Source organism: Pantherophis guttatus, chromosome 13 (assembly GCF_059756535.1).
Source record: "Pantherophis guttatus breed Tessera chromosome 13, ASM5975653v1, whole genome shotgun sequence".
Lineage (NCBI taxonomy): Eukaryota > Metazoa > Chordata > Lepidosauria > Squamata > Colubridae > Pantherophis > Pantherophis guttatus.
Window position 1 is genome coordinate 25,674,925 of NC_142075.1, and position 13,150 is coordinate 25,688,074.

General features: G+C 45.7%; 1 protein-coding gene across 10 annotated transcripts in view; it reads left to right on the plus strand.

The window, feature by feature from the left end:
* The window catches only part of ADAM10 (ADAM metallopeptidase domain 10), a 29,166-nt gene extending 16,036 nt beyond the window's left edge, over window positions 1-13,130 (plus strand). For all 10 annotated transcript variants that reach the window (XM_034409327.3, XM_034409329.3, XM_034409330.3 and 7 more), the window contains 8 exons: window positions 2,236-2,399; window positions 3,150-3,333; window positions 4,207-4,357; window positions 6,311-6,494; window positions 7,009-7,117; window positions 8,874-9,094; window positions 10,313-10,439; window positions 10,971-13,130. In XM_034409327.3, the coding sequence (XP_034265218.1) occupies window positions 2,236-2,399; window positions 3,150-3,333; window positions 4,207-4,357; window positions 6,311-6,494; window positions 7,009-7,117; window positions 8,874-9,094; window positions 10,313-10,439; window positions 10,971-11,065 (1,235 nt within the window). In that variant the 3' untranslated portion in view covers window positions 11,066-13,130. The remainder of the gene's footprint in view (window positions 1-2,235; window positions 2,400-3,149; window positions 3,334-4,206; window positions 4,358-6,310; window positions 6,495-7,008; window positions 7,118-8,873; window positions 9,095-10,312; window positions 10,440-10,970) is intronic.
* The last annotated feature ends 20 nt before the right edge of the window (window positions 13,131-13,150 follow it).

Below are 13,150 nucleotides of genomic sequence, written 5' to 3' on the forward strand. Positions count from 1 at the left end.
GCTCGCAACTTGGGCGTCCTCCTGGACGCACGGCTGTCCTTGGAAGATCATTTGACGGCCGTGGCCAGGGGGGCTTTTTATCAGGTCCGCCTGATACGCCAGTTGCGCCCCTTTCTAGATCGGGACTCCCTACGCACAGTCACTCAGGCACTCGTCACTTCCCGCCTGGACTACTGCAACGCTCTCTACATGGGGCTCCCCCTGGGGTGCACCCGGAGGCTCCAGCTGGTCCAGAACGCGGCCACGCGGGGGATTATGGGGGCGACGAGGCGCTCCCACGTGACACCTCTCCTGCGCGAGCTGCACTGGCTCCCGGTGGTCTTCCGGGTGCGCTTCAAGGTGTTGGTGACCACCTTTAAAGCGCTCCATGGCTTAGGGCCGGGGTACCTACGAGACCGCCTTCTGCCACCAATAGCCTCCCACCGGCCAGTACGCTCACACAGAGTGGGCCTCCTCAGGGTGCCGTCCACCAGACAATGTCGGCTGGCGACCCCCAGGGGGAGAGCCTTCTCTGTGGTGGCGCCCACCCTCTGGAACAACCTCCCCCCAGAATTACGTACAATAACAGACCTCCGGATCTTTCGCAGGGCCCTGAAAACCCATTTATTTCAACAAGCTGGGCTGGCTTGACCAAATTTTAAACTGATTTTAAATTGGAATGGTTTTAACTTGGCCAAAATATTTAATTATTTTAAACAGTTTTTTAGATTTCTATGTTGTGTATGTATGTCCTGTTTTTACTTTGGCTGTTCACTGCCCTGAGTCCTACATTGGAGAAGGGCGGTATAAAAATTTAAACAAATAAATAAATAAACACTTTGTTTTTGCAAAATACTAGAATAGCTTACCTCAGCAAGCAGAGGGACTCATTCTTAGGGGTCTATTTACAGACAAACTCTCTTTGAGAAGTTTCAGATGAAACCAGAGACATTAAAAATAAAGAATTCATGGCTGCAGTACTACACAGCACCCCCAACCTGGCTAAATACTCTTAAGATTAGAATACTCAGAATGATGGATCTCCTCATCCTCTGCCTCACTATCTACTTTCAGCTTGAGGGAGAAATCCCCTGGGGGACCCCCACTCTCAGATTTCATAGCAGAGACCAGTGCAGCATCCAGAAAGTATTGGACTCCCACACATACCAGCAAACCTATGGCTCCAATGCGTATGCGACCACTTTCTCCTCGTAAAATAAAAAAAGGAAATCATTCACAGCATCTTCCAAAGAATAATCACTAGAGAAGAAGAAAACAATAAACCACCATCTTCTTGGATATCCTCACCATCAGAGGAAACAATGGCAAATTAGGAGTGTTGAATGACACTTGCAATGACAAATGCAAGTGTGTTGAAAAACAACACTAAGGGCTCCATTACCAAAATAACAATCCATCCTCCCACAAGAGGAGCTATGTAGAAACATTGTAGCAACCCAGGACACCAGAAAATGAAAACAGGTTGCCTATACAGCATTTTTCAAGAAAATGGATACCCATGCAACTTTTATCAAAAAGTGCCTGACTACTCAAGCACAATGCAGCACAACCAACACAAGCTATGAAAAGAATAGTATTGCCATACATCAGAAATATCTCAGAAATAGCCAACCGACTGTTACAACCACATGGCATCACCGAAGCATACAAACCAACTAAAACCCTCCAAAAACACTGCAAGTAAAGCAAAAGAGCCAACAGTTCAGGAAGGGGGAAAAAGGGATTTGGATACAACATTCAGGGTAAAGTTTGCAACAGCAGCTATAAAGGACAGACTGGCAGAAGATTAGCACTGATGCATCCCTGACACCAACTAGCAGTCAGAAGAGATGATGAAAATGCCTCCTTTGTGGGCAGACTCGGCCATAGTTTCAACTGGGAAACTGACATCCTAGACCAAGCTAAATCCAAACACAAGGTAATTCCTGGAAGCTTGGCCTTCAGACAAATCAGCCGTCAATAGAGATAAACCTTTGAGAATATCAGCCCTTGAGAACTGTTTTGTCTGAAAGCCAATGATTTTGCCTTCACAGTGCCAGAACAGCTCAAAGAGCTCTTGTGATTTCTCACTAGCTCACAGAATTTCAGAATAAGATGATACATTTGAAGAATATTTTAATAATAAATTGATCTCTTTAGATTGAAAGTGCTGCTTTAACTGCTGCTTAATGAGAAAGTTTTTTCATCATTTTCTAATTAGCTTTGTTAAAGGTTACTGTTTGATTTTAATTACAGGGAGTTCTGGTGGAATCTGTGAGAAAAGCAAGCTTTATTCTGATGGGAAAAAGAAATCCTTAAATACTGGCATAATCACTGTGCAAAACTATGGTTCCCATGTCCCTCCTAAGGTCTCCCACATCACCTTTGCGCATGAAGTGGGGCATAACTTTGGTTCTCCTGTAAGTATATGTGTTCCAGCTCTCCCTGGCTGATCCAGCTTTCACAGCAGATTCGGGAACCCTTAAAAGCTGTGACCAAACCATCCCCTCTGCCCGCAGAATTGGCCGATCCTGCTCACTGCAGGGTGAAACAACCTGATGAATTGGACCATCTAACCTGCCTAAAGAGTCTCCTGTCTCCTATTGCAGCAAAATGCACCTCAGCTGATCTAAAGAAAGAAATTGTGGCTTTCAGTCTGTCAAAATGTAATGATGAAAACGTGGGCCAGGGTGTCAGCAAAACAGTCCCCCCACTCACTTGCGTGAGAATTGCACACCTCCAGTGGACTCAGCAAAGCTGGTCCCTTTGCCTTACTTGTGAGCTTCTCATCTGATAGCTCAGGGCCCTTCCTGTTTCTGAAACGATTGGCTGCAGTTCAGTACAGGTCTGACTTCAGTTATTACACGATCTCTTTCAATTGTGTAAAGATTGGAAGCCAGATTCTTACGTGGTTATTAATGGATAAATCAGGATAATAAAAGTAATTTTGGTGCACTGAATCAGTGGCTGTTTGGGCCATGTATTGCGAAGATGTTTAGAGTGAATCATGGGGACGCTGGCTTCTTTCTCAGCCACCTCACCTACTTGCCATTCTACCTTTTTTCTGGGAGGCTTTAAGCATCTCCTCACCTGAACACAGTGGCTTCTTTGATGAGCAGAAAATCACAGAGCTTCTAGTGAAGAAAGCTGACAATTTTTGTCTCTTGCAGCATGATTCTGGAACAGAATGCACTCCGGGAGAGTCCAAAAACCTGGGGCAAAAAGAAAATGGCAATTACATAATGTATGCACGGGCAACCTCTGGTGACAAACTGAACAACAACAAATTCTCTATCTGTAGTATTCGGAATATCAGCCAAGTCCTTGAAAAGAAGAGGAATAATTGTTTTGTTGGTAGGTATTTCTTCTACACAATTTTCTTTATTTTTCATGGGATGGCAATGAGAAGAGAAGATACAGGGAACATCCCTGTGGCCAGCTTGAAATTCTGTAGCTTTTCATTTACTAAAAGGGTATTTTGTGTCTGGTCCTCCCTGAGGCAGATGAAGGCCTCTCTTGATCTCCTCCAACCTACCCTTGGAATGTATCAGCTTGGATTTGCCCTTTTGTCAGTGGCCACGAGGATCTGTCTGGTTGTCACATACTTTCACGGCTAGAGTCTTCACTTTCAGAAGTTGCCCATCTGAATGGCAAAACGTTTGGCTGACCGTGAGCCAACACACTTGATGCCAAAGAGTTGCGTGCACACCCTTGCACCCTAAAGTGACGTAGGTTCCTCTCTCCCGGCCCTTTCCAGAAATGCCATTGTTACAGGCTTAGTGCTCTGACCAGGCTCTGGTAGCATAGAAAATGTTCTGAGTAATTTGCTCATGTACTGAAAATCACGGAAATTATTCTTCTTTCTTCCTGTTTCAGGCCACTTCACCAACTCTAGTAAAAAGTACCCAAAACTCTCCCCTTCGTTAATGAGTTCTTAGGCAAGCTCAGAGTTTTTGTGTTATACACAGGATGAAACGTGACTCTAGCCCTTGAACTGCAGCCAAGGCCGAGTCCACCGTTTCCTCCTTTCCTGTGAGGATCTTAGAGAAAGGAATGTGCCAGAGGCTGGCAAGATAGATCTCTGGCTGGGCTAAGAAAGAGCCGCATGGCGGCTGCTTTATAGAAGGGATGCAGGTCCAGAAAAGGAGGGAGGGAGGTCCCGTATTCTGCTTCAGTCTAAGGAAGTCTCTCCCCGGTTCACCTTCAGAGGACCTTCCTGTTTTTCAGAATCTGGCCAGCCCATCTGTGGAAACGGGCTGGTAGAGCAAGGCGAGCAGTGTGATTGTGGCTACAGTGACCAGTGTAAAGATGAGTGCTGCTACGATGCCAACCAGCCGGAGGACAAGAAGTGCAAGCTGAGACCCAGCAAGAGTTGCAGGTTCAGAGGCTTTTCTGCTCTTGAGGAGGCCTCCCTCTCTCGGCCTTGGCCTAGAAGGAGGCAGGGCAACCTTGGCTTACAGGAATGGATTGTTTCCGAATAGAATAGAATGGGAATGGGAATTGAATTGGATTCTTTATTGGCCAAGTGTGATTGGGCACACAAGGAATTTGTCTTTGGTGCATATGCTCTCTGTACATAAAAAGACAAGATACACTCATCAAGAATTACAACACCCAGTGACAGTCATATGGTACAATAAGCAATCAAATCATACTAGGAAACAATATCAATATAAATCGCAAGGATACAAGCAACAAAGTTACAGTCATGCAGTTACAAGTGGGAGGAGATGGGCGACAGGAACGATGAGAAGACCAATAGCAATAGTAATGCAGCCTGGTGGGAATTATTTGTTTAGCAGAGTGATGGCGTTCGGGAAAAAACTGTTCTTGTGTGCAGTACTCTATAGCATCGTTTTGAGGGTAGGAGTTGAAACAATTTATGTCCAGGATGCGAGAGGTCTGTAAATATTTTCACAGCCCTCTTTTTGACTTGTGCAGTATACAGGTCCTTAATGGAAGGCAGGTTGGTAATAATTGTTTTTTCTGCAGTTCTAATTATCCTCTGAAGTCTGTGTCTGTCTTGTTGGGTTGCAGAACCAAACCACACAGTTATAGAAGTGCAGATGACAGATTCAGTAATTCCTCTGTGGAACTGGATCAGCAGCTCCTTGGGCAGTTTGAGCTTCCTGAGTTGGCGCAGAAAGAACATTCTTTGTTGTGCTTTTTTGATGACGTTTTTGAAGTTAGGTGTCCATTTTAGGTCTTGAGATATGATAGAACCCAGGAACCTGAAGGTCTCTACTGTTGATACTGTGTTGTCTAGTATTGTAAGCGGTGGTAGTATGGGAGGGTTTCTCCTAAAATCTACCACCATTTCTACGGTTTTGAGTGTGTTCAGTTCCAGATTATTCCGGTCGCACCACGAGGCTAGTTGTTCAACCTTCCGTCTGTATGCGGATTCATCGTTGTCTCAAATGAGACCAATCAATATTGTATCATCTGCAAACTTCAGTAGTTTAAGAGATGGATCATTTGAGATGCAGTAATTGGTATATAGAGAGAAGTGGAGAAAGCACACATCCTTGGGGGGCCCCTGTACTAATTGTACAGGTATCTGATGTGATTTTACTTAGTTTCACCTGCTGCTTCCTGTCTGTTAGGAAGCTTGTGATCCACTTACAAGTGTGTTGAGGTACCGCTAGCTGGTTTAGCTTAGTTAGAAGAATGGCCCCTGTTGTACACAGATGGTATTGAATGCTGAACTAAAGTCTACAAAGAGGACCCTTGCATAGGTCTTTGGAGATTCAAGATGTTGTAGTGCAGAGCCATATTAACAGCATCATCTGTCAATCTGTTTGCTAATGATCAGAATTGGCAACGTAGGCATCCCAAACCCTGGGTCAAAGTTTAGTGGCAGGCAAAGTTAGAAGAAGAGAACCCGCTTCTCATGCTCAGCTCCAGGGCTGGGAAATACATCTACTAGCGAATCTGGCTTTTGATAACTTGGCTTAATTACATGCCATTTTCATTATCTTTCATTGCTGGTGGATTGAAATTATTTTATTGATTGCTGCCTCCAGAATTGGAAAGATGCCTTATTTAAATAAGGACTGTGCTAGAGATCATATCAAAGACTTAAACTGATTTGGAGGAGAAGCCCTTGTGTATCCTAGCAGGCTACTCTTTTTAAGTCCCACTCAAAGCACTCGAGCTCTTGGATTGTGGGCAAAGTAAGTTGAGCACAGATTCTCCTGAGGCTTTTCAGAGGGAAATCAGGCAGTGAGCTATTGGGTGGCAGGGAGTGGGGCTCTCACAGAGGATAAATACAGATCTCTTTTAAAATGATGAGGCTTGTTGGAATGGCAATAATTTTTTTCTCCCTTTTTAGTCCCAGTGAAGGCCCCTGTTGTACACAGAATTGTGAATTCAAGAAAGAACGGGAAAAGTGCCGGAATGATTCTGAGTGTGCAGAAGAAGGGAGGTGCAATGGTAACTCTTCTTTCTGCCCTACATCTGCACCAAAAAAAAACCTGACCGAGTGCAACAGACACACCCAAGTTTGCATCAATGGTGTAAGTCCTCCTAGAGGTGTTTTTACAAAGCAGACCATTGGGCTCCAGTGTTTATGTTTCCAGCGGATGGCGCTGCTTTCTGTTGACCCGTTGCAGCTGTCTTCCTTGGACAGCCAGGAAAAGCAGCCCTTTTCTTTTCCTCTGGAGATCGATAACCAAAATGTTTGTACTGACTGTTTTTGAAACAGACCCCCCATTTGTCTGTGGTCAGTCCAAGAGGCTCTTTGCCCCAAACATTCTTTGGAGAAGAAGGAAGCCTCCAGTCATCCACAACGTTGTCCTAACGTCAGCGGTGCTGGGACAGAATTGTGTTCTGGGGAGGCAAAGTGGGGAAACAAACTCTTTACCTTTTCCTGGCTCTGCTTTATGTAGCCAGACAGATTTCTTATTTGTAGGAAAGAAAAGGGCAAACATGGTGAAGTTCAAAATGAGCCACCACATTCATTTTACTATTTTGTATGGTTTCATTCTGAGCTTGATGAGATAAAACATCTCTAGTCTGTTTCTTCCCCAGCAATGTGCCGGGTCCATTTGTGAGAAATACGACTTAGAAGAATGCACCTGTGCAAGCTCTGATGCAAAGGATGACAAAGAACTATGCCACGTCTGTTGCATGAAGAGAAGTATGTTTTGTTATGCTAAGCAACTTAAATTTGAATTATAGCATTCCGCCTATTTTAATATATGCAGGGATCCAGTAGAGTAACTATTTCATTACCTAAGCCTTCATGGGTAAATGGGGGACGCCCCTCCTTTGTAAGAGTCCTCCTGCCTTTTCTTTTCATGTCTGGTTGGAGCTCAGCAGATGCCTCTGGAGTTGAAATAGTTTTCAGTTGCAGTCTCAGACAGTGGTGAAATCTAAAAATTTTCCCTACCGATTCTGTGGGCGTGACTTGTTGAGGGGGGTTCCTGTGACTGAGTGGGCATAGCCAACTCATCATCACTCACAGCCATGCCCACTCAGTCACATGACCACCACCAAGCCATGCCCACAGAACCCAGTAGGGGAAAAAAATTAATTTCTATTCTGCCTATTTTCCGCTGTCGCAAGATGCCTGCAGCTACAGCCTCTTTTTTTTGGTGCACCTGGACGCACGTCTTGTGCTGAAAGATGCAACGGCTGCAGGCTTCTTGTAGCGAAAGTTACTGGAGCCGCTCCCCTTCTTAAATGCGCTGGTGCCATCACCGCCCTGTTCCATGTGCTGGCTGTGCATGCACACACCATTGCCTGCTGCCACTGATGAATGATGAATGAATAAATAAACGGTGTGTGCATGCATGGCCAGTGCATGGAACAAGGCGGTGATGGCGGTGGCACGTTTAAGAAAGGGAGCGGCTTCAGTAACTTTCACTACAAGAAGCCTGCAGCCACTGCATCTTTTGGCACAAGAAGCACCTCCATGCGCACCAAAAAAAAGCCTGCGGCTGCAGGCATCTTACGACAAGGGGGGCGAGATGCGGGCTGGTGGGGAGTCCAGTGGCAACGGCTCAGCCCTGGCTTGCCTTTTCTGGCAGCCAGCCATGGGAGGAAGTTAAGAACACGTCGCATGGCAAAGGGAAAGCGGGCAGCTGGCGGTGAGCTGGCAGCAGCTCCGGGGCAAGGCTGGAGCCAGGGAATGATGCATTCCCCGACTCGGTTAAGGCAGGCAGTGAGCAGGCAGCGGCTCCAGGGCCTCGGGGAATCGCATGTCCCTGGGCCCCGACCTAAGGCGAAGGGCGGGTGGGCGGCATGCATTGCTTACCTTTGGTGAGCTGAGCAGGCAAGGTGACTGGTGAGGCAAGTAGCTGGGCCGCGTGGTGAAGGGAACTTATATAGGGTGGGAGTGGGTGGGTGGGCTGAGCAGCCAGAAGGGGTGAGCAAGCCAGAAGAGGCGACCGGGTGGGTGTGGGCGGGTCCACCAGGGATTATTGCTACCAGTTTGACGAACGGATGCCAATCATCCCTACCAGTTCACCCAAACCGGTAGGATTTCACCCCTGGTCTCAGACCTGAAAAGTACAGAGGCATCAGCCTTTCAGATAACCATTTCATCATTTGGTGTCCTTCCATTCCAGCCTTTTTTAATCAGCCAAAAAATCATTTCTTGCTCAGCTTTTAAAAGGAGGTGCTTGCCTCAGAAGAGTGGTGCCCCACTTGGTCCCAGCGTGGCTGGGGAGAGCAGAGGCTTGGTAGTGAGGCATAATAAGGCCATAATTATGTCCTGTTGGGAATTATGGATAAATACTACCATCTTTCTGCATGGTTCTTCTTTCTTTCATGGCAATGTCCTGGCTTGACCGTTCCGTGCCAGTAATTTTTCTGCTTTGAACAGCAAAACCCTAATACTCCTATTCCGAAAACTATAATATTGAGGTGCAGATTGTTTCTGTTTGTTCCAGTGCATCCGGAAACGTGTGCCAGTACAGGCTCTGAAGCATGGAAGGCCCACTTCAGTTTCAAAACCATCACCCTCCAGCCTGGGTCCCCCTGCAACGATTTCAAAGGCTACTGTGATGTATTCATGCGCTGTCGCCTGGTGGATGCAGATGGCCCCCTGGCCAGGCTCAAGAAGGCCATTTTCAACCCAGAACTCTATGAAAACATTGCCGAGTGGATTGTGGTTAGTTGAAAGGAACTCTCTGAACAAACCTTGCCAGTTTCTTTGCAAAAATAAGAAATGTTTATGTTCTGAAGTTGAGATAAAACAATTTAAAATCAATATTCCGTGTTCAAAAGGTATGGGAAGAAATCTGGCAAGAATGCCTAAGAAAAAAGCCTCTTTCACGGTGGGTTTGTTTACTGCTTGGAGACAGGGTGCACTGCAAGGAGTGGAAGAGGAAAACGCCCGGGAGCCCCGATTCTGCTTCAAGGATTCAGGGAACGGGTCCCCTTTGAACACGGTTGCAGTGGCACCAAGCACAATTTCCCCTCTCAGGGTTAAGGAGAGTTCAGCAGAGAGTAGATCTAGTAAGTAGATCACAGAAATTAAAGATCTCAGACAAGGAAACCTAGTAAAAAGTAGTTTACACCAGCACCATGCTGTGTGTCTGACAGGTTGCCATTTTTGCTTTTTGACATTCATTCCATAACTCCCGTTTTTGCATTCACTTGCTAGTTTTTCTTTTGCCTAGGAAGCAACAATAGCATTCTTCCAGTTCTCAGGGCAAAGAGGGAATTTTTGCATACATGAAGCAAATCATGCAGGCCCTCCATAAGCATTCCCCAGTTGCACACCTGCAGCCTCACCACCTTCAGTGTTCTTGTCACTTTCTCTTCACTGTATTTTTCTTGGAGAGTCCCTTTATAACAGCTGCTTCAATCTCTCTTCAAATGTTGCTGACTCCCATAGCATCTCTAAATACATATCCCAGCAATTCTTCAGTTTATCCCAAAACATTTCATCCCCTATTTGTTCTTCTGGAGGCCACCTCTTCCTCTGCTTCCGGAGCAATATTTTATTTTAACTGTATATGTAACTGTAAGCCTCCCAGAGTTACCGTTTGATAAGAGGGGCGGCCAATAAATTTTATAAATAACAATAAATAAAAGCCCCTTCTGCAGGGGCTGGGTGCAGACAGGCTGCCCCTAAGGGAAAGAAGCTGTTAAAGGACCCAGATTGGTTGGGGCAATATGCTGACTCTGTCATCTGTTTAGAGAGGGCTATAAAAGCATTGCGAAGCAGCATATAAGTCTAAGTGCTATTGCTAAAGGAGCCTGTGGCGAAGGGCAGCCTGGCTTCCCAGCGCTGAAGGGTGGCATTTCTTCTTTGTGCCTGGAGCTTTCATAGCACCCGGTCAGATGGGAAAATAGACTTGTTTCTTCTGTCTCACAACTCCAGGCGCACTGGTGGGCCGTCCTGCTCATGGGCATCGCACTCATCATGTTGATGGCGGGATTTATTAAAATCTGCAGCGTTCACACCCCAAGCAGCAATCCGAAGCTGCCACCACCCAAACCCCTTCCAGGTGAGGCTTTTGCTAGTCCTGCAAAAAAACTGGCTGTGGGGACAGGGTGAAAGGGCGCCCTGCACAACTTGGGGTGAAAGAAGAAAAATAGCCCACAGGAGGAGCACGACGGGCTCCAGTTTGAACCGCATCAAGAATGTGTGTGCTACATGCCAGGGCTGGAGGAGGGACGGACCCAACTGCCGTAACCCCGTGAGAGGGCTCGGCTCTGCCCTGCCTGCAGGGGTGGAACCAACGGGGGGAGTAGCTGAGCCGTCAGGCAAGTGGGGATTTGGGAGGGGGAAATGTGTTTTGAGTTACTACTCATCGCCCCTGTGCCTGTGAAAGAATTTAGAGCATTGACAATTGCTTCCGTTTATGTGGCTGTGGCTGGTGCTTGGCGGTGCCCCTTGTTTTCCAGAAAATGATCTTCCCAAGGCTTGGCTTACGCTGCTGAGCCACAGTCAGCAAATCAGGATCGCAGGTGTGCAGGGAGCAGCTGGCTGGGCAAAGCAGCTTCTGAACATGCCTCTCCCCCTTTTTTTTCTGCAGGCACTTTGAAGCGAAGGAGACCCCCCCCAACGACTCAGGCCCCTCCACGCCAGAGGCCCCGAGAGAGCTACCAGATGGGCCACATGAGACGCTAAGGGCTGCTTTTTGCCTTGGTTCTTCCTAGTGCCTACAGTGGGAAAATTTCACTCCAAAGAAAACCTGTATTAAGTCATTGTCCCTGGTCAATGGAGGAGGCTCTCAGACTCTGAGACCCCCCTTTCCCTACCCCAAAGCGAAGTGGCTGGCCGTGAAGCAGATCTTTAGCAGTCTTAAGCAAGGCGTTTCTCTCCTCCTTGGCTCTTCATGGATGCCTTTCCTTCACTTGTAGGCAAAGGTAGCTCTGATGGAACCTCTGCAGGAATCAAAGCATCTCTTTCGGCTGCCCAGGCTAGGAAGCGAGACGTTACTTTGCCAATGTACATAAGTGGTTATATGCAGACATTGTATTTCTAATGTACACCTGTACTTCTGTGTGCAATTGTAAAACAATATAATTGCAATATGGATGTTCCTTTATATTATAAACCTTTTATGCTCTTAATGAAGAAATTACTGTTTAATTGACATACTCAGGATAACAGAAGGTTGATGATGTATAAAGGTCCAGGATTCTGTAATGCTTTACACAGGAATTGTGAATCACGTCAAGTCCGTGCAACTTTTATGCATCTCTGTTTCGGTCAGAACTACCGCTGAGGCGCTGTCCAGGTGCTGCGTTCAGGTCCTCTCCCTGCCCGGCTCTGCTGAAAGGATTCCAGACTGCTCTAGGGAGGCTGCTATGGGAAGAGCTTGTCCGGAGTTTGGCTCGCCTGCCTGGGATGGTGCTGAACGGTTCGATCGATTGCCTGACTTCTTGAGTGGGCCGCAGAAGGATTCAAAAAGAAAAAAGAAATGTTTGCCTATTCTGTCATTATTTGGCAATCTGGTCACCTTGATAAGTGGTAATAAGGATCCCAATTCTGAAAATTTGCGAGAAAGTAAAGCTGTGTTTTGTTGTTTTGTTTTAACAAGTATTGGGGTAATCTTTCAGCATGAAACTGTTTTAAAAGATAACCACTAAAACAGAAACCACTACTGTGGGAATTGCTGTGGTTGTGTTAACTATTGTAGGCTGGGGAATGTGAAAGGCACTAAAGAGGATCTCAAACAGCACAATGGCCCAAAGTTTTTACTGCAAGTGTATATAATTGGCATTTTTTTTAAAAGAGAGAAAAAGCAATGTCACAATATGCTTAACTGCTATGCAGGAAATGGAAGAGGGCATTATTCAAGCTTGACTTCACTGCTTCTGTTTTTCCAAAAGCGCCAAGCTGATTGGGAACCAAATGGCTGCAAAATATTTCTGGCTTTGCTTAGAGACCCAGTTGTATTTTGGTGGGTGGGATGGGGGGGGGTGCTAGCCAAGCTGTGGATTTTGTTTTGGTTTTTCAAGAGTATGAGATTTAGACATTTTGGTCTCATTGTGTGACTTGCAAGGCAGCAAACTTTAAAAGAATATAATGGGAATCTCTTCCTTGTAAAACTTGTACAGTATGTGGTGACTTTTTTCAGAATACAGGTTTTTTGTACATGGTTTAGAGACAAATTTTGTACATGAATCCCCCAGACTAATAGATTATAAATAATTCTGAAGGATCCTAACTAGCTAGAAGTCTCTGTAGTTGCTTTTAAATCATTTTAAACTACATTTTGGGATTTTTTTTCTTCTTCAGACTGTGCAAAGACTGGAAGCTTAGGTTTGCATTTCTGAAATGGTGGCTTTTATTCTACAAGAGGTCTTAGTAACTTCTTAAGTATGGTAGATCTTGGACCATGTAAATTCTTTGCTTGTGATGTTATCCTGTGGCAGGCAGGGGGTGTTTGGCAGAGAGCCAGCCGGCTGCCCTGTTTTTACTGGGGGCCAAAGTTTCATGTTTTCTGCAAAGAAAAAATGCACTGAACTCTCCAAATGCAAGTCAAGATGTGGTAAAATAAAACTATCAAGGCAAATTGCGATCTAATACTACTGTCAGTTTAATGTCCACTGTGTTTTATACAGTAATTTTTGTTCACTTTGGAAATTTTTACTAAAAAGTTGCAAAAAAATATGAAGTATTGTGCAAACAGATGTAAGGGTTTTTGAAACTTGAAATGCATTAATAAATAGACCTGATGAAATCACTCCAGAAGTTGCCCTCTTT